We start from the raw sequence: 22482 nt of genomic DNA, 5'->3' as shown, positions 1-22482 counted from the left end.
CCCAGCACAGGTGAATGACAAATAAAACACAATGAACACATGTTTAACACGGCTATAAAATTTTGTGATGTGGAGACTAAAACAGTTTATGTTCAAGGGAATTTTGTACCTATTTCTTAATTTATGGATACAGCAACAGAAAAGAAAAAGGGGAAAGAACTTGAGAGTAAGTCCCAGTGTGTAGCAGCACCAGGAATTGTTCAGTCATCTTTCCTTTCATGAATTGTAACAATGGAACATTGTTACACTAGAATTACATCCGCATAACAAAAAACCTTATTTTTATTCACAACTATCTTAACAAATGACTTCATAATATGTTTTGAAATTTCTGTGTTACACAATGAATCTTCTTCAAAGTGATGTCCATCTGTTGCAATCTGAAGTATTCATTCAATTCAAAATGTGCAATACTGACAGCTTCTTATTATCTGTGAGCACAGAATGTACAAACATTAGCGCAAATTCTTGCGGAAATCTATTGACATCTCACAAATGAAGAAGTCCATGAATTGTTTCATGATGCTCCTTTAAGGTAAGTTCTCAAATTATCAAATGTTCTCAGCAGTCCAGGAATTCCCAGGCTTGCAAGCAACAATCAGCCATTCCTGAAGCACAAAGGCCACTCATCCCAGAAAGTAGCATCCTTATATACTGTTTCAACCGTTACACTGTTTACTCCAACTGAAAATACAACAAATTTCTCTCTGCCACACACCATATGGTGGCTTGTGGAATACAAATGTAGATTTATGGAAGTCCACAAGGCCACACTGCTCCTTCGATTCTAGTCAACAATCTATATAGTCCTCAAACTGCTGTGAAGAGCATGGCAGAGGGAATTTCCCAGTCTACCAGTTATTAGGGCTTCTTCCTGTATGATCGTTTAACGCTTCTGCAAGTGCTGTAACTGGTTAAAAATAGTCTCCATGATCCCTGGAGGAGTGATACATAGGGAGCAATCTCACTTGACTATTTGTGGGAGATGCTGGGTTCAACCACAAACAGTTTACTCTACTCCTCACCTCTCACCGTTCCTCACCTAGGGTTTCAAGTTAGACTGCACACATACCACTATTATTCCTAGATTTTTCACTTAATGCTGATTCTTGAAACTTTGTAAGTAGGACTTCATGGGATAGTCGACCTCCACCTTTTCAGATTCCACCAATCCCTTTTCCTCACAAACCTGGTACTACAAAGACATCTGTCCATGGCCCATGAAACACCTTCACTCCCTCCATAAAATATTGTAACTATGCAATCCCCACTACCTACACCTCCATCACCCAAATTGAAAACCTGACACTCTAACACCTAGAGGAACATTCCAAACACCACCTCCACAAGTTATCCAGCCTGCTGAAATTCTAGATCTGCCTTGGGGCACCACTATCCAACCACAATCCTATTCCCAGTGTTCCTCTTTGTCAACCCTTCGCACCACCAAGACACTGCCTAGCTGACCTTTTCAGCCTACCCCATCCTCCAAAATCGCCTACCAACACTCCACGCAATCTAGAACTGAAACAATCCCACAACACTGTTGTTAACCTCTCCACCAAAATCTTCAGCCCCAGAGAAGTTTCAGTCCTATCCAAAGGCCTTACATTCAGCCCTCCTCCTAGGTTGAACCATGATGGGCTTGTCAAAGATCTTCTCTCCCACTCTCTACAGTGGAAACACTTCTTTGCCACCAACCCCTCCAACCAAAGCCAATCCAATCATAACATCAAACCCTGCCTGTCCCAATTCATACCACCATCCAACCGTAACCCTCCCACCTAACCACCCCTGGTCACCTTTCACGAAATCCTAACTTCCAACCTGGCATCACCATCCTTCTCCAGGTCTCTACCTTTAGCAGAAGAAAGGACTGTCCTACAAAACCTAAAAACGTATCCTGACCTGATCATCCTCCTGGCAAACAAAGGTTCCACCACTGTTGTGATGGACCGAAGTGACCATCTGCAGGGGGCCTCTGCCAGTTGTCCAACACCTCCACCTACAAACTCTGCCAAAGTGAGCCCTTCTCAGTAGTCCAACAAAACTTCCAATTCCTGCTGAAATCCTTAGGCCCTTCCCAGAGCCTCTCCCCTGAATCCATCTCCCTACTCACCTCAACAACAACCCACACATCCACCTTCTACATGGCCCCTCAAAATCCACAAACCTAACAACCCTGGATGCCCCACTGTAGCTGGTTATAGTGTCCCTATCGAAAGAATCTCGCCCTTGTTGACCAACATCTGCAGCCAATTATCCTAAACCTAGACTCCCACATTAAAAATACCAACCACGTCCTGATCCAGCTCTCCACCATCCCCACACCATTACCTCCCGGGACCCTACTCATCGCTGTTGATGCAACCTCCTTAAACACCAATATCCCACATGCTTATGGCCTTGCCATGATGGAACACTACCTCTCCCAACACGCTGCAGATTCCAAACCCACCACCTCATTCCTTGTACACCTAACCAACTACATCCTAACCAATAACTACTTCACCTTTGAAGGGAAGGTATACAAGCGAATTCATGGCACAGCCATGGCCACCTGCATGGCACCCTCCTATGCAAACTTCATGGGCCACCTAGAGCAAACATTCCTAGCTTCCCAAAATCCCAAACCCTGGTCTGATTCAGGTTTGTTGATGACATCTTTATAATCTGGACCCAAAGCCAGGACACCTTATCCTCATTGCTGTTACCCTATCCGTATTCCTCCAAAATCTCAACACCTTCTCTCCCATCCACTTCACCTGATCCTCCTCAATCCCTCCACCCATTGTGCCATCTTTCTAGATGTCAATCTCCTCCTCTCAGATGGCTCCATCCACACCTCAGTCCACAGCAAACCCATCAATCACCAACAGTACCTGCAATTTGACAGCTGCCACCCATTCCATACACAAAAATCCCTCCCATACAGTCTGGCAACCCACGGCAGACGCATCTGCAGTGATGAGAACTCCCTTGCCCAGTATGCAGAACGCCTCACAAAGGCCTTCGCAGACGGCAATAGCCTACAGACCTAATACACAAACAGATCTCCCATGCCATAACCCCCTCCACACACCTGATCCTCCCATACATCCCAAGAACCAACCATAAAGAAGCTAATGAACACCTTGTCACCCAATACCACCTGGGACTGGAACGACTGAACCGTCAGGGCTTTGATTATCTATCATCATGCCCTGAAATGAGGGACATCCTGCCCAAGATACTTCCATTCCCTCTCAAAATAGTGTTCAGCCACCAACCCAACCTTCACAACATCCTAGTCCATCCCTATGCCACTCCCAGCCCCAATTCCCTGCAACAGGGATCATATCCTTATGGAAGACCCAGGTGAAAGACCTGCCCAATCCACCCAGTCAGCACCTCCAACTCCAGTCCCACTGCAGACACTTCCCACCAACCCCCTCCCTGCCTCCCACCTCGCCATCCCTCACCCCACCCCAGTACAGTCATCAGGGCCCAGGAAAGTTATGGCAGTCGACTAAGCACAATGTAGGAAGACAGGTGTAGGTGTAGCGAGGTGTGTGTGTGTGTGTGTGTGTGTGTGTGTGTGTGTGTGTGTGTGTGTGTGTGTGTGGGGGGGGGGGGGGGGCACATGTGTGTGCACATGGTCTTCCTGCAAGCTTGAAAAAGGAATTTCATTTCGAAAGCTAGCAGAGACCTGTACCTTTTGTTTGTGTAACTCTTGACGACGCAGCGATTCTGCCTTTTTGTGAGTCGTCTCCTTTATTCCTAAATAATTCGTAATTCTCACCTACAACTTTCCGTACATTATCATCAAAACTGTAGTTCTAGAATATTACGTTCTTTCATTTCCTGATGTGCAAAAGTTTTCGTCTCTGAATATTTAAAGCAAATTGCCAATCTTTGCATCACTTGGAAACATATCACAGTCTGACTGACTATTTGTACAGTTTTTCTCAGATAACACTTCATTATAGATAAATGTTTCATCTACTAAAATCCAAGGTTACAATTAATATTGTCTAGTAAGATGTTAATATACAACGTGAACAGCAAGGGTCCCAGTACACTTCGTAGGGGTACTACTGTAGCCAATTCTACCGCTATTTGTGACTGTTCATCCAAAATATGAGGGTAGCTTGAAAAGTTCTCTGAATCACCACGAGAGGTCAGCACTAGCGTAATGAGTTGTTCATGTGATATTTATTGGACTGTTGTCTGTAAAAACATGGCCCATCAGTGCTCTTGGAAGAGAGCTGTGGCAGTGACGTGGCTCTACTGTTGTTCCGGTGTAGTGATTTGCAGAGATGGAAAAACAATCGAGATTCGAGCAGTGATTAAGCACTTCATAAAGAAAGGTATGACAGCAAAGGAAATTCATGTCTATTTCCAGAATACACTGAGAGACTCTGCTCCTTCATATTCAACTGTTGTCAAGTGGACAAATGAATTTAAATTTCGTCATGAGAGCTTAGATGATGATCTGCACAGTGTTGTGTCAAGATGTGTCACTACTCCAGAAATCATTGCAAAAGTGCACAAAATGGTCACAGAGGACTGGTGATTGAAAGTGCGTGAAATTGCTCACACTTGCCAGATGTCATATGAAAGGGTTTATCACATTTTAACTGAAGAATTGGAAATGAAAAAACTATCTACAAGATGGGTGCTGCGACTCTTGACACGTGCCTGCACACGTGTGCAGTCGGCATGACAAAATTACATGAACTATGGTTGAATTGCTGCCACACCTGCCTTATTCACCCGATATGGTTCTGTCAGACTTCCATCTCTTGCCAAAGCTGAAACTTTTTCTTGGTGGACGAAGATTCACTTCAAATGAAGAACTGATAGCCGGATTTGAGAACTATTTTGCAGGCCAGGATGAAACTCATTTTTGAGATGGGATCAAGGCACTGGGATGTCATTGGACCAAGTGCATTAATCTACAAGGAAACTAAATTGGAAAAAAAAAGTTTCTTCTATTCCTTTCCGAGAACTTTTCAAATAACCCTCGTAACATGCTGTATCCTCCCTATCAAGAACTCCTTAATCCAATCACAAATTTCACTTGAGAATAATACCATCAAACAATTGACAGCAAGCATGTTTTTCAGAAGTCAAGAAATACTGTATCCATCTGGATGCCTTGAGTCATTGCTTTGAGGGTGTCGCGCGCGCGCGTGTGTGTGTGTGTGTGTGTGTGTGTGTGTGTGTGTGTGTGTGAGAGAGAGAGAGAGAGAGAGAGAGAGAGAGAGAGAGAGAGATGATTTGGTTTCACATAGCACTTCTTGTAAAGAGGGTCTCAGTCAGACACAAATTATGTTCAGAATCTGACAGGGATCCTATCCTATCAAGCCCTGGACATTTGTTCAATTTTAGTGATTTCGGGTATTTCTCTGTGCCACTGACCCTAGTATCTGTAATGGTTCATGCTTCCAGTGATATGAGAATTAAACTGGGACATTGCTCCCAGAGTTTCCTTTGTAAAGAAACATCTGAAAACTGAGTCCAGATTTATAGATTTTGCTTTCCTAACCTTGGTTTCATTTCCTATGCCACCCAAGAGTGTCTGGATAGTAGCTTTGGTCCCACTGACAGCCTTCACATATGAGTAGAATTTATTTTAAGTTTTGTGACACATCTAGTGTTATCATCTAAGGGTTCGCGCATTGCCCTTTTGGCAGACAAATGATTCTGCATCTCTCTTTTCTGATACCTCCGAAGGAGGATTCGTACTAAAGCTTAGAAAAAGTAACATTCTCAGTCGTGTCTCGACAACTCAATGCTTCGTCTATTTCTTCTACGTAGTTGTATTTTTTGAAAGAGTTTATAGCCCATGGTGCCAGATTCAAATTTCATAGTATTTTCATTGTGCTTTATTGCTAATGAAATGGTTATTACATCTATGACTAATTGTTCCACACACTTAAGAAATATGCCGAAATCTTACTGTAGAGGAAAAGGTGGGAACATTGTATGATAGGTATTCCAATCTTCACAAATAAAAAGAAAACTTCAACAAGAAAAACAAGCTTCTATAAAGTAATACTTAAATTTCTGTATCAGTTCTTCAGTAATTTAATGACAGTATTACATTTAAACCTTCCTGAATGTTTTTCCTTCAGCAGTCTGTGGTGAAATAAGCAAGGTAAGGCAACATTAACTTTTTTCCTTTCTAATAAACTATTCATTTCTAAAAATTACACACAATCACACTTTTTAATTTTCACACTATCACCAATGAAAACCACACACTCCAAAACTATGCAAATTGCATTTCACAAAAATGCACTGAGAATTTCTGCCTTTGCCTGTATTCTTTGTGCACACAGTGTGACAACTGTGTCAGGTATCGCCATCACAGTTTCATCAAAATGTAGGAGAAGTATCTCATACCATGGCCCATCCTCTGTAGCTTCTCTCCCTAAGAGCACAATGCTGCTGGTTGCACACACACATCATGTTTGCTCTTAAATATGTATCACAGAAAACCATGAAACAAATTACATAATGTAAAATGGTTTCATGTTTGTATATAAACTACTTTCAAATTTGTAACTTGATTGAACTTCTTATGAGGTCCACACTGAAAGAACTTATGTTGGTTTAAGTTGTTGTACATACCTTGTCTGGAGCTAATGATGGACTCTGTTTCTGTGCATGTAGTGTCTTCTATGTTGGTTCTCCCACCATGAACTGGGTTAATGATACTGAAAATGAGGTGTCGGTCATCAACAACTGTTCTCGCTAATGATACTACTGCAAATGAACAATGCTACCTACACAGTGGAGAAAGAAAGAAAAGAGGTACAAATACAGGGTGTGCATAAGATCCAGGAACACTCTCAATTATTTACTTCAAAAGAAGCAAACATTGTACAGATATTATACATATGTCATTTGAAGAGAGAACCTGAAGGGTCCCCCCCCCCCCCCCCCCCCCCATGTATACTGCCACAGCATAGTTTGGTAATTTAATTTTCCAATAGTCAGCACTAGTCGCAAACATGGCGAGTTCAGGTCACTAGTCGCAAACATGGCGAGTTCAGGTGCAGAGAGAGGTTTCTGTGTGTTGGAGTTCGAAATGATGCCATGCTGGGACAGGTATGGCAAGAATTCGATTACCATATTGACATCTACCGGGTCACTCATGGTTTGCATATCAAAAAACTTTCAGAGTTTCTCTTCAAAATGCAATATGCATGACATCTGTACAATGTTTAGTTCTTGTGCAATAAATAATTGAAAGTGTTTACTGGACTTTATGTACACCCTGTAGTTTCTTCTTATAGTTTATCTCTCCAGATTTCTTTAAAAAATTACTTTTCCTGTTTCTTTTAATGCATTATTCAATTTTACAAGCAAACAGTTTTCTAAGAAGGGATCCCACTAGTTATGACATTTTTATTCTTCTGTATTTAACTAAACATATTTTAGTGGCCCACCTCATCACCATGCTCTGATTAAACAGTGCTGTAGCTCACCAACGGAATGCCATACGCCAGCCACCACCTTCAGACCAAGCAAAGGATTCTGAACACACACCAAATTCCATGCTAGCAGTGCTCCCCAATATCATAACACCATGGAGAACCTCTGCTTCTATTATTAGAATTCTCAACCAAACTATTGTCAATAAACTCTTTAAGCACCGGGTCCTAATAATTAGAAATGCAGCAATAGTTCGTGTTTCATCATATTTCATGTAATGTCCCTCAGTTAATCAGTGCTTCACCACCAGTGATTTCTCAGATTATTGTAATCTTGTATGATGAAGGTGGCCTGGTATTTTGGATGACTAATGTGTTCCACTTATCTGTACTGGACAGTGTGAATGATTTGGTTGCTGCTTGCTATTCCACAGATGATGATGACTGGGTGGACTGCTGAAATATTGGCCTCAGTTAATTGAGGGATCTGCCAGAAAACCTGCATTTACGTGAGTCATTAACCCAGGAATGCCAAGTAGTCAGTTATCACAATACTTCCCACTGCTATCCTATATACAATCACAGGTGCATACATTTTTCAAGCATTCGCCACTAGGTGGATGGGGGGGGGGGGGGGAGGGGGGGGCTGGCAGACAATTATACATAGCAAATTAAGAAACAAGTAACAATCATCATATGCAATATTGCATGTCTACTCATAGGTAATAAGAGCTTAAACATGCTTACTGGATTACCTACATTTGCTTTCACATTCCAGTACATTGAGTTGTGGAGGACAGGTAGTACCAGTATTATATATAAACCTACCTACTCCAGTTTAAGAGCTATATATACATCTGTATTTCACAGGCCATCTTATAGCTTGTGGCAGAGAATATATGGTGTAACAGAATCATTTCTGTCCTTTCTGTTCTATTCACTGATGGTTTGAGGCAAGTGAGATTGTTAGTATTCCTCTTTGCACACACAAATTTCTCCAATTTTCCTCTCATGTTTATTATGTGAGATACTGGATGGTTATAATTATACTGGTGGTGTTCCAAGTGTGGCTGTGTGGGCTGCATACATCACAGGATGCTGAAACTCCCAAGTACGACCCTTCCCTGCGGAGTATGCTGAAAAATGTAATAGTTCCACTTTCTGCTACCGAGTGAAAATATGGTGCTGTAAGCAGTTGGAACGCGATGTGAATGCAGGAAAAGGGGAGGAACGATCAAACACATAGCAACAGTGGTTCTGACACATGTATTAAGACGTGGTTACAAGTTACAACACGAGTTCAAAATAGTCTCCTTACTCAGCAATTTGCTGCATCCGTTAACATGGCATGGTCGACAGTTGCTCACAGCATATTCACTGTAATCAGGGCAATATGTTGTCATAAGCTATCCTTCCGAGCAGGAGTAGCCCAGATACATCTCTGATGGACACGATCTATCAGATATCCCCACAATCAGAAGTCAAATGGATTTGGAAAGACACGCATGTTGAAATTGCCCAGAGATGAAGTGGTTATTACCAAAGATTTCTTGAAGCAAATCTTTCACCTGGCAAGCAACATGCGGTGTTTCCCCATTTTGCATGAGAATAGTAGTGTTGACACAGTTGTGTTCTTGCAAAGCTGGACTCACATGTTGCACAAGGAGGTCCTTAATAATGTGCAGATGCCACTGTACACCTAACAGGACCACAAGCTGTCATCTCCTCTACAAAAAATGGACCAAGAACGAAGGAGCCTGTGAAACCACACCACACAGTCGCATAAGCTGAGTGCAGTGGATGTTCCTGCACATATTGTGGAGTAGAACCCCACACATGAAAGTTCTGTATAATCCACGGCACTGTGCAGAGTAAAATGTGCCTCGCCTGTGCAAAGAATATTCTCCAGCCACCTGTCATCCATTTCTACGCATGCCAAAAAACATAGGGCAAAGTCACTGTGTTGTAGCCTATCTTGCAGTTTCATTTGGTACACATTTTGAATCTTGTGGGGATACCAGTGCAAAGTTTGCTGAAAGCTCTTGGGAACTACTGACCACGGGGGAGAGAATTCTTGTGATGCAGCTCGAGCACTGGCAGCAGAATTTGAGGTATGTGCTGCACGTCTGGTTATAGCTAAATCAACTTCATCAACAAATGCCATGGGAATGTGCCACTTCTCTCTCCCTACTGCACCACCTAATTCACTTGTTTCTTCAGACTTCCTGGTCATATTCTTTAGCCCATTTATTGACATGGGGCCTCTTTGCAGCTGTTACTGTCAGCAATATTCCTGCAATGCGGTACTGCTATTGCTGCCGTTCTGACAAAACAACTTTACCACCAAAGCATGGTCTTTCTTCTCAATAGCTAATGTGTTTTGTTGGAAAACTTCAACCTTCTTAACTTTTTACACAACTGTCATTTCACTAAAGAAATCAACACATGTTGCCGAACGACAAACAGCACACTTTGACGTCAAAGCAGGAAACATTTCATGTTCTGAATGCCTACAGTGCCATTATCTTCACCTGGTGGCAAAAAGTGGAACTATTATTTTCAGCGTACTCCACAAGCACACTGATTAATGACCCTCTCTACGATGTTTTAGCTTCTGCAATGTATACAGCCCACACTGCAGCACTTGAAATACTGCCAGTTTAATTATAACCAGCCATTATGTTGCAAGAAGCAGCACATTTCTTGAATTTGAACAGGTGCCCAGTCACCTGTTTACAAATAACCCAAGTTAATTGGCCTTTCAGAGAAACCATGGGAAGCTTTTTTCAGTTGTTACTGTGTGTCCTCTTACATATGTTTGACCACCTCCAAATAGATGAGCCTTTCTTTCCTTGCAGATACAGTGTCAGTCAGCAAATAGTTACAATATAATGAAATTTGTGAAACTCCGGGGAGATACTCCCTCTTGAACTTGATTCCCAGAGAAAATCAAATTTGCCTGTGCCTCGAAAATCTACAATATAGTCCTCTCAGTCTTGTGAGGCCACGGAGAAGTTGTGAGAGGAAATAGGCAGGAAATTTGTGCCCAGAAAATAAAAAAGTCATTCAGCCAGATGGTATGAACCTACTTGGGAGCCACATGTCAAGATGCTAATTTAGTTACTGATGGCAATTTCAAAGCACAGAGTTTGCCATTCCATATTTTTTTTCTGAAAATAATTGTTCTGTTCCAAATGACAATTGCCACATGTCAATAGTCCACATGAGCAAACATAACTGTGTGTCGTCCACACACTGCTCTTGTTTGCAGTGTAGCACAAATGTTGGCAATGCCTGTGCTTTTATGGTTGGTGGCAGCTAATTGGAGGCAACTGTTTCCAGAGCAAATTATAAGCGGTTTCCAGAAAATATGAATTACTCACATTATTTCTTCAAATACTGGTTTGGCTGGATATTCATGGTTGTGAAATAAATAAAGATTCCTTCTGGGCATTTCTGTTGATGTGTATGACTTTAACAATTTTATATTGAAATAGATATTAATGAATACATACAAACTAAAGAATACCTGTAGTGGTGACAGGCTGATACTATTTAATTGATACGAAATATGTACTTTTACTTGTGGTGACAGACACAAATGAATTACTCATGTTGTGCAGATGGTCCTTTCTTCAGCTTTTGCTATTGCCGCATATTGGCATTTCTATTATTCATATATCTATTAACATGTGTGTTGAAATATTAGTTACGATATGGGTGGTCTTTTCTAATTTCACTTCATCTTGTCATTTCTATTATAGATGTAGGTAGCAGTTAGGCAATTTTTATGTCGAAGTAATTATTATGGGATCTGTCTAAATTATGGAAATTTTTGTTTTGATACAGACTGATCTCAAGTAATTTGTATAAAATACGCAATTTTGATATTGATGACAGACTGTCTGAAATAATCCTGTCAAATGGACAGTCATTTGTTTATTTCCCACTACTGCAAAATGGCTGGGATTTCTATTATGACATGACGAATGGTCCAAGGTCTAGGTTAAGTTTAAAGGAAACAGTTTGGTTGGGATTTGGTGAAGTCAACGACTGTGAAATCAAAAACACTGGTTGTGGTAACAGACCAATCTGTGCTGTAGCCCAAAGTCTACGTCACACCGGAAGGCAACAGGTTATGAGTTGGTGAAGTCAAAGCATGTGAATACGAAATGTAGGTGGAGGTCCCAGAATGACCTGTAGCATAGTCCAAGGCCTATGTAAGTGTGATGTCTCTCAACCTGACACACTATTTGCAGTGATGAATAGGTTTTAATTTAAGTTCCATTAATAAATTCCTTATGTGCTGCATAGATCTTTCTCATCAGAAAAGATCGAAAGGGAATGAGGCTGTCTCATGGGTGTTACATCCTAGCAACCCAAGCAAAGATTCTACTGAAAGTGTGTGTATTTTTACAGATATTAACTTTTAATTTTCTAAGCCAACTTTGTCAGTCTTTAATCACCTTAGAAGGCAACCATAGATGTTCATGCTGCATTTTTGGTATTCTCGTAAACATTAAATGAGAAATAACGAAACATAACTTCAGCCTGAGAAAGTGCACTCTTTCATGGGGACAATTTGTTATCACTCTATCGAGTTTTGAGCTGTGGCCTCCAAAAAACACTGTCATATGGACCTTGCCCTTAAGGAACACAAAGGAAATGATATCAAGTGGTTAATGTCACACGGAATACATCTGAAGTGTGGTGGAGATATCAATCTTATTTCTCATACGAAAAGTACAGATGGGGTGCAGTAGAGCTGCAAAAGGACTGGTTAGAGAGTGAGTTACAACATTCGCAAAAATTTTCGCTTAAGGTGCTGGAACTTTTTTTTATTCCTGCTGAGCTGCAATTATCTGAGAAGACAGTTGCAGACTAGAGAAGCTTCTGCACAGATGGGTGACAGAAATGTATTTTAAGGAAAGTGAGAAACTTGGTGGTGAAAGAGTTATTGTCAAAATCAATACTGCAATGTTTCAAAGGAGAAGAGTTGGTAAAGACACTAAAAAAAGAGGAACTCACAAGTGTTTTTTCAAAGTTGTTCCAAAGACACTGAAAGAAGATGCTGCTGAGTGTAATCAAAGAGTGCATACTTCCAGGAACCACAGAAATTTCCAACAGTTTTAGGCAATACAAAAGTTTGAATGATGAAGGTTCCAAGCACTTCACTATTAATCACAGAGTGACATTTAAAGATCTTGAAACAGGTGCAAACAGAAACAGTATCGAAGGCGCTTGGTCAACAATACGATCACTGCATGTAAATAGACAGGGCAAAAAACTTTTTAGCAGCTATTTATCTGAATATGTATGTGGTGCAGCAGAATTTATTTATGCATTTTATGGGGTATGCATCACCAGTGTACAAGCCCTTGTGCGATACGTTCATTTTAATAAAACTCTGGTGTTTTTATCATTTTTATATTTTCTGATATTCCTTAGTTGTTTCCATATTTTGAGGATGTGGTCCATCCGTGTAACCAAACAAAAGGTCATAAGAAAGTGAAATGCATGTAGAACAAAAATATAGTCTTATTTAGTTGCATGGATTGACCTCATCTGCAAGAATATAATAATGATAACACTTGTGTTAAATCATTTATTATGTGCTTGTGCATATAAATGTTTTTCTGCAAAATCTCAGTTGCATTGCACAATGGTATGTACTACGCTAAAGGATGTTATGTCAAAATGCTGTACATGCTTCTCCGGCAATTGAAATTGAAATATCGTTGTTATTGGCTACTAAGATCAACTATTCTGTAACCTGAGTTTCCTACCATTGCTTGCAGCAGGTAAGAGCACCGATGGCCCTTTGTAAAACTTTGCCACCCACATGTAATAGACACCAGTCTTGCTTGCTCAATAGGAAAGACTGAATCACTCATGGGTGAGCAACTGCTACAAATATCATTAAAGGGAAACAGTGCCTTAACTGCCACTATAATTTTAATCCATAAACTAGACATGATTTTAACGTAAAGGGAAAAAGATGAAACAAGGTATTGTGAGTGAAACAGAAGCTAATAAGCAGCATGTACACAATTACACCCATTGCAAAACATTTATGTCTTATTACATAATGAAGTCACACATATGTTTCCAGATGTACTATGCACAATACAGAAACATCTCTCAGAAACTTAAGTTCTAAAAAAATGTCTACAGCCTGAGCTATGTGACTTTTTCCCTTAATTTCACTTAATATTAGATGGATTGTAGTTCTGAATGTGAAATTTTATGACAAATTCTTCACAGAAAATGCCAAAACATTTAACAAAACAGAATGAAGACTCATATTTGTATAATGGTATAATCAAATATATATTTTGCTACCTGTTGTTTACAAAACTGCACAACACAAAAATTTCACAATACCACATATATTAACCAAATTCTGGTTGTTAAAAAGACCAATGGTATAGAAGTTAATAAACATACAATTATGACAGCGAGTATGTCTATTTTGTCACTGTATTACAATGACAAATCTAGTTTCACTGTAAAGTGATGCCTGGACACACGACTAAATAAATAAAATTAACCTAATGGTACATGTGCAAGGCTGTAGGTATAGTAAGATACCAGCCCAGAGAAGTATCTATAAAAATTGTAGTGTAGATCTTTCTAGAATCTAGTATCACAATTACGAGAAGGGAATTTAAGCTGTGTGCCCAGCTGGGGTGGCTTGACAATAATGAGCGAGTCAAAGACAAAGTTGCACAGACTGTCCTAATACTGTTTGGTAGGATAAACACAATATCGATAAAGCAGAGTTATGACATCACTATTACACACCACACCACAATGGGACATGTACAAAATTATTACTTAGATTTACATGTCGTATGCTGAATTAATAAACATGTGGAAACTCAGCATCTAATATTTGATGGTGCCCATAGTGGACTTCAGATCTGTAATTAATAATCTTAGTTCATTTACTCTGTTGGCGAGAAAACATGTCAAAATGTTAGTGCGCACTAATTTTTTTACTCGCCAACTAGCACTGATACGACTATTATTTTTGTTTCACTATTGTTACAAGTAACAGCATTTGGGTATTCTAAAATCATGGTAATTACACCCAATGATAATACTGTTACTAGTAAAAGAATATGTTGCAAGTTTCTATTGGTCATGTTTAATAATGTTAACTTTATAGTCTCTTTTCCTTGAACATCAGCACATCTCACAAGCAATGTGAGTGTACATTTTATGAATGGACAGAATAAATCCTGAAAACAAAAGAACTCACTATCATCTCATCAATCTCAGCCAATATCCCTCAATGTGCTAAAGTAAATTTACAAATGAGAGACATTGGCATTATCTTGTTAAAAACAACATTACGAACCATTTATCAAGTCGACAAAAAAACAGATTTTTAAGGACTGTCAGTGCCTATTTACATGTCAGCAGTTAATGGCACCAATCACACATCATGAAGTTTTGTTTTATATTAAATATATATATATATATATATATTTGAAGTGCATTTACTCACTGGATGTCAGCTGATCTTTCCAAAGGAACTTTGATGTCTGATGGGGCAACACTTTCAGTGCACTGAGAGGTTCCATCAGAAATGTTACTACCCTCGGCAGACACCAGCTACAGGAACAAGAACAACACTGAAATAAAACTGTTACATATGCCAAAGATTTGAAATCATGTATACAAGTCTACATGCAAACGTATTGTACTATACGCAATAAAAACAATTACTGAAAATCTGACACTAACTTATGGAACAATCTTATTTGTTACTACTCTAAAGTCACTTTCCTTACAACATTTATCGTTTTTACCCCTGCCTCTAAACGTTTCATTCATTTCTCTGATCAGTATTTTCTAAAATGGTTCAAATGGCTCTGAGCACTATGGGACTTAACATCTGTGGTCATCAGTCCCCTAGAACTTAGAACTACTTAAACCTAACTAACCTAAGGACATCACACACATCCATGCCCGAGGCAGGATTTGAACCTGCAACCGTAGCAGTCACGCGGTTCCAGACTGAAGTGCCTAGAACCGCAGTATTTTCTATTTCATTACAAATAAACAAAGGCATCTTGCTACAGCATTTTATTTTCTCCTAAGAAGGAAGGAGATAAAGTGCTTACACTGGAACGGGGCGGGGTGGGGTGGGGGGTGGGTGGGGTGGGGTGGGGGGGGTGGGTAGAAAATGGTTAAGGAGCATAAGGCCTAAAAGCTGTCATGTCGGATAATGACGATAAAACCAGTTGCTAATTATTACTCGGCAAGCCAAACTGGTTACCTAGCCAGGATGGCAGGCACGAGAAGCAGAAGGGGGAGGCAGTACTACCATACATTCCAGTGCTCTTACAAGTGAAGCACTGTCCCATACTACACACCTTTGTGTGTCACTGAATGGAGTTCTCATTTACAAAAAGAACAGAATCAAGATTAACAGTGTCTCTCACGTTGGCTGTTCACAAAGTTCGCTTGGAGAATCCGTAAAACTACCTTCCTTGCAACTACTGCAGCTTTCCACAGCTGTGTCTCTCTATTTGTAATCTGCTGTTTAAGTTCCAGATAACAGCAGACACACTGTTCTAATCTATGCTATTTTCAGCTTTCCTGCCCATCCAAAGTGTTTCCTCCATTGTAATCACAGACATTTTTGGCACGATACATGGCCTTTCTATTCTTTTGATGTCATAGCAGTAACACTTAATAACACAAAATCAAAAGAAAACTAATGGTATGTCCTGAAGGTTAGCATTTTTGGCTAGTAATGCTGAAGTCCTAGGTCTTGTTCCTCAGGACCATATCAACTTTTTCTTTGTTGAAAAGGTCGAAGGAGCTCTCCTCAGCCCTGTGAGGTGAACTAAAAAGTTTTTTGGGTATAAAAGCAACAAGACTGATATGCAAATCACTGAATCAGCATTGCACTGAAAGACCTGAATCAGGCAAGGCAAGACGTACTATTTATTAGCAGCAAAACCACCAGGAAATATTTTTTTCCACTTCAGATGACTGATGTTTTACAACTACTGGTCTCATCCTTTGCAAGATTCCATACGAGTACTACAGCATTTAGGTCTCAATGGTACAGCATTAGTTGCAAGCGAGCCTTTTCTAACAAAAGTTTGTCAATGGGATAAAAAGAAGAAGGCTGACACTCCTTAATTAATGGCAAAATTTTGGCTTACCTTTCCTCCACATATTTTTGATTTTATCTGTCCATTTCTACATGAAATTCAGAGAGCAGAAGTGAACAAAAATGAAACTTTGTACCCACAATCAAACACTGCCTGGCACTGTTGTTTGACAATAGTCTTTAACACACTTTCATTTTGCAACAGTTATTCAGTATAGTGTGGGCGAATGCATGGTTCATTTAAATAAACACTGGCCACTTTAATTTTGACGCTTCATTTTTTTTCATAAAAAATAATGTAATACCCTCTTTTGTCAATTATGTTCACTAGTCCACACATAATGAAATTCATTCTGGTACATAAAAATCATAGCCCATAGAGGGAACAGTTTTCCTTGGGGCTTTTTTGCTAGCCTGGAGGTCCAGATCTGGGTGTCAAAAGCTAAGTTTTTGCAGAAAATGGTATTTCCTTGTATTGTTCATTACATCACAAGACACTGTTGTCTAATAACACATCTACCTATAATCTACGAGAGATGTGAGAAAAGTAATAAGATTTATTTTCGATCTACCGAAGCTCTTATTTTCTTAATTTATTACTTTTTTTTCAAACTATAATATTGTCCTCTTCGAAGTAGTTCCCTCTGGCATCAATACACTGACAAAGTAGTTGTTACCAGTCTTGGTAGCAGCACTGAAAATCATCAACTGGTAGGGCCTTTAACACATTGACCAAATTCTTTTGAGTGTTCACAAGAGTCACAAAATGACACCCTTTTAAGACTTTTTCAACTTCAGGTAAAGAAAGAGTCAAAAGGACTCATCAGTTGAATAGGGGGGCTGTGGAATAATAGGAATGCTTTCTAAGGTCAAAATTTCTGTGATAGAAGTGTCTGTGAAACTTTGGATGTTATGATGCAGCATCAACTTGTCTGCAATATCCAGTTTCACTTGACTCACCTTTTTCCTAATAATTTCAAGAACATTTTTGTAAAACACTTGGTTGAAAGTTTGTCTCGAAGGAACAAATTCTTTATGCCTGATACCACTATTGTCAAAAGAGCAAATCAGGATTGTTTTGATCTTGGATTTGCTCATTCCAGCTTTTTTTGGTCGAAGAGATGTCTCTGTGTGCCATTCCTCACTTTGCAGCTTTGTCTCTGGATTGTACTAAGAAATCCAGTATTCATCATCTTTTATCACATGACAACCATTCTTGATTATTGGCAATCCTCTCAAGATCAATGCAAACGTGCAAACATTTCTTTGATTGCCCTTTTGCTCAGTTGTGATTTCTTTTTGCCCTCATTTCGGCAAAAATCTTTCACATGCACAAAACCTCAGTCAAAATTTGTAGTGCTGTGAAAGTGTATCACTCTTATTGTTAATCATTGTTCTGATCACAAAAACGCATGCATGTGTGACGTTTTTATCGGCTTTTAAAGTCGAAGGTCTCCCTGTGTGAACTTCACCTTCAACGTGTTCTCGGTATGCCAAAAATGAATCGTGCCAATGAAACACTTGTGCTCTTGATAAGAAATGTGCCCCATACACCAGTTTCAACTTTTCAACGGCCACACTTGCGGATTTTCCAAGTTAAACACAAAACTTGATGGCATAACAAAAGCACAACATCACTGATGGTGATCTCAAAAATCATAAGATTGCTGTACACAGCTGAAACTCTGACTGAGAATCTGGAAGGGAAGAACATACCAGTCAATCCAAGTAGAATAAGAGAGCACTGCTAGATCACTAGCAGTGTTGTCGGTCTCTTTACTTTTCCACTTTCTGGCAGATACTTGAATCCTGCTGCATCTGACATGTCACCATTTTTTGCTTGTCAACATGCAGTAGCACCTTCCAGCACATTCTCTTGAACACTATCACACTCTTCACATTCTCACTAAAATTAATGGCATTAAAAGGGAGTTGTCACAGTATCCTGTGACGATACTTCCTGTAATCACTTTTTGGTGTACATACTGTGCGGTAACAATACATGCTCCTTTTAATTGGAACGAGAATGTACCGAGTCAAGTGACCACTTTAGTTTTTGCTACAGCCAGATAACCAATTCACCATGTTGAGTAATACCAAATAATGCTTCCCAATTAAACGAAGCATTAAAAGATAGAAGTCAAAATACACCAACTCAATTGGCATTTTTCAACAAATGTTATACATGAAAGACTTATTAACAATACTAATTAACAGTAAAACGTGGCAAACTACAAACACTGTGACTGAAGTACAGAAGATTGTAATGGAGTGTACCAGAATCAATTTTTTACTTTGTGAGGAATGATTTGTTTCTCGATCTTTGAAAGTCTTCTCAAGCTTTGAAAGTCACTTTATTGCATTTGCCACAAGAAATTAACACAATTACTCAATTGATACGATATAATCTGTAGAAATACACAGAAAAAAGGCAGTGTGGCAAAATGAATCCTAAAATGGGTGAATGCATGCTGGTTAAGTACAGTATCTTTCAGGGATCACTGCTGGGACTGCTGCTCTTCAGTTTCTGTGCGAATAATACTGTTTTCAGTAGCAGATGTCTACGTTGACATGTTTGCAGGTGACTCTACACTTCTACTAAAAGAAGAAATAGAATTAAGAGTTTCTGGAAGTATCAATGTAGATACTAAGATATTTGAATTAAGAATTCTTTTTTCAAGGAAAAATTGAGAAGCTGCCTAAATAGTTCATATGACAAACAATGTCAGAATTGGAAGCAATCAATATTATTGTTGTTATGTTGTCAGTAAAATGATGCAACACCAATGAATAGCCAAATCAAAAGAGTTTGGGAGTATTCACCATACAGCAAACAGATTTTCGTAGAAAAAAAATATAACGCTGAATTTACAATTTAAAGTAACCTGTTCAGTAACTGTAGCCAAACAAATACTTGTGACATGATAACTGCTGGCTTCACTTACAATCAAACTATCCCCTTCTAACCTATTATAAACCTTGAGCTATACTCGACATTGCTCTGTCGTCACAAACTTTTGTCTACAAAATAATATTGAGGCCAAAAGAAACACTGCCACTGTTATGTTCAATACCTGCTCCGCTTGAAATACCTGATTATAGAAAGATAGACACATACTGCAAATCTACTGCAGATAGCTGTGCTAGTATTAACATTCTTCAACAAGGTGTTACCTCTACCGCTGTACAGTAATTGTCATCTTTTCTTTCATTAATACTCAATTTCATCAAAAACATCAGTAGAGACAAACGAAGTCTGCCGTAAGCCCAGAAATACAGATCTAAAAGAAATCGGGAACTCAAATTACTGGTTATTACTGAAAATCATCTTATATGGGAGTATTGATTAAATTTGCTCTAAAACAAGCACCAGCATATTTCTTATGAGGGAAGTATCCAAACAGTAAATGCAGACACACTTTTCATAATCTACTATCGCCTAATCTACTTACACTTTTCTTAGCAACTCAAAGTCATATGCAGCCTCCACAAAAATATAGAGATCAGTGATGTCATAGAAAAAGGGTATCAGATGCATTAAAAACTTATTACAGAGGTTTTACTACACGCTACATTTCGAAATGCAAATTACTGAGGGTATAATCCATGTAGGTTTACACAACAATTGAAAAGAACAGTGCAGTCTTGTTGAACAAATGTATACATACAGTTTGCCACAACAAATAAAATAGGAGTGTGATTAGAATCTTGGAATTAAATACCTTAGATTAACTGGAAAGGACCATATAAATTCTAAGTACATCCACATTACAAAGCAAACAAATGACTGAGAACATTAAAAAATGAAAGTTTATTTACTCTGGGCCTGTCATATGGTGTAAATGTATTTAGTAACAAGTTTAGTGGGGGATTTTTTTTCCAAAAATATTATAAGAAAGTACACCTACATAAGCATGCAGGACATGTTTAAAACGTAAATTGTGTGTTTTTGTATATTAATGTTTCTGCTGCTTGTGTTTCAGTACATTCATGTAGGCAATGTACCAAATTTCTGAATTATATATTTTAAACTAAAAGTGGATCAAGGTAATAAGTGCAAAATTGTGTTTCTTATTACAGTAAACCGCAATATTGTTGGAATTACATCCATATGATTCTGTGTTAAGTGTTTGACACACAATTTTGTAAACGACTCTAATATTGGTTAAACTACAAGAACTGCTACATACACAAAGTATTTGGCTTAAAAAATTAGGTTTTGAGCCAGAAAAATAACTGCAAGGAAGTTTATAAGGTTGTCATCACATCTACAGTTATTATTTAGTAACAGCTGGCTGGTTGGTTGCTAATTACATACAAACGAATGTTAAGAGGAAGCTGACCGTAGTGAAAGTTTCCCACCGGGCTCAATTAATAACCATTAACACAGGATGAACTGGGAAACACTGAAGGCCAAGTAACTGTCAAGCCACCGCTTCACCCGAGACCTTTGCGTAATGTCATCTCTCTTTTCCGAAAGTCCATAACATAGGTAGTACAGACATATGAGGAAAATATCACAAGCTGCGTTGCTATTCTGTTGAGCGAGCTAAGAAATAAAGAGTTTCGGGTTCACTTACCCAGGAAACAACTCTTCCATTAAAACATGGGAGGTGTGCATCATCATCTATTATTTCTTCTTTCACGACACTGAAAATAAAGGCGTAGGTCAATGTAACACTCACGAAATATATGTAACACATTACAGCAGGGCAAGCAATTTCTTGTGTGTTGTCAACAAACATTCCTTCCTGCAACCATAGCTACACGTACACTTCAACAAACTTTCAAAACCTCATTTTAGCATTTTACAAACAGCGTCAAGGTAACAACAGCACGATGACACACGTCTATCAATTTTTATTTATTCACACACGCATATACTTCACTGAAGTTGCTTACCCAAAATCATCGTCCATTGACTTGAAGAAGAATTTATAGTTGGGGCGATTAAGTACATTTTTAAAGTCAGCAAGCGTAACACGTTCAGGGGCAATATTAAGTTTCACTAGGTATGGCGTTTCCTCGTCATCAATGTGATATATAATTTTGGTTTCTTCCATATCAGGGACAAACGTATACACAGGCAATAACCTTCATGAAGACTTCAATATGGCAGGCATGAATCAATCCACAACTGAAGTCAACTTGTGTCTACGATACTATATTAAGAACAGCTTTCTATGTTGCGTTTAGTATTGCGACAATCGTCTAAAAGTTGGTATACGAAATTTTCTTGGCCTAAACGTTCTCTTCGAAGCGAAAGCATTACAAAGTTCCCGAGATCACTAACCGCGTTTTTCGAATTCACAAGATCTGTGAGTCACTTGTTCAATCTACCCAGAGCAGCATTATTTATTTATTATTTTACAAACGTCAACTTGTTCTAAAATAAAATTACACTCGAAATACAAACTAAACGAATCTGATTATTGTTTGCATCCTATACGACAGTAAGGCCTAACACTACAATAACTCCTGAAACATATAAGATCTGTGATTTAATTTCAGAGATAACTTTCGTAAGTGATCGGTAGGCAACCATGTAATACAAGCTTAACACGCGACGGTCTACTTTGCCACGTCAGTTTAACCCGAATTTTGGATAGAACTTGATGTGATTCACCATATCGTTGCAGCACCGACGTGATTATTGTTCAAAATGAAATAATTTGCGTTAGACAGATATCGTTGACATGTCTTCCAAATTCCTGCGGTAAATGGACTGTATTGTCTAAACTTCAACGTATTGCATATGTAAGAGTATACAAACAAGATATTCACCCGAAGAGCGTAAATTGTCTAGAGTGAATAGAATACATAAAAAGGGATAAAAATCTTTCTAATTGCAAATCAATTCCCAAAATATTGGTACATACCACATACCGTCAGTCACTGAACCCACAAGGATATGTGTTGCAATCT

At 39.0% G+C, this 22482-nt stretch overlaps 1 protein-coding gene across 2 annotated transcripts in view; it reads right to left on the bottom strand.

Annotated features, from left to right (window-relative positions):
* LOC124555092 (segment polarity protein dishevelled homolog DVL-3) overlaps positions 1 to 22027 on the bottom strand; it is a 126097-nt gene extending 104070 nt beyond the window's left edge. For both annotated transcript variants that reach the window (XM_047128887.1, XM_047128886.1), the window contains exons 1-4: positions 21460 to 22027; positions 21138 to 21207; positions 14938 to 15044; positions 6619 to 6704 (exon numbers count right to left, since the gene is read on the bottom strand). In XM_047128887.1, the coding sequence (XP_046984843.1) occupies positions 6619 to 6704; positions 14938 to 15044; positions 21138 to 21207; positions 21460 to 21620 (424 nt within the window). In that variant the 5' untranslated portion in view covers positions 21621 to 22027. The remainder of the gene's footprint in view (positions 1 to 6618; positions 6705 to 14937; positions 15045 to 21137; positions 21208 to 21459) is intronic.
* Positions 22028 to 22482: the final 455 nt, after the last annotated feature.

The sequence above is a fragment of the Schistocerca americana genome, chromosome X (genome assembly GCF_021461395.2).
Source record: "Schistocerca americana isolate TAMUIC-IGC-003095 chromosome X, iqSchAmer2.1, whole genome shotgun sequence".
Classification (NCBI taxonomy): domain Eukaryota; kingdom Metazoa; phylum Arthropoda; class Insecta; order Orthoptera; family Acrididae; genus Schistocerca; species Schistocerca americana.
This window is presented reverse-complemented; position numbering and strand designations above follow the sequence as displayed.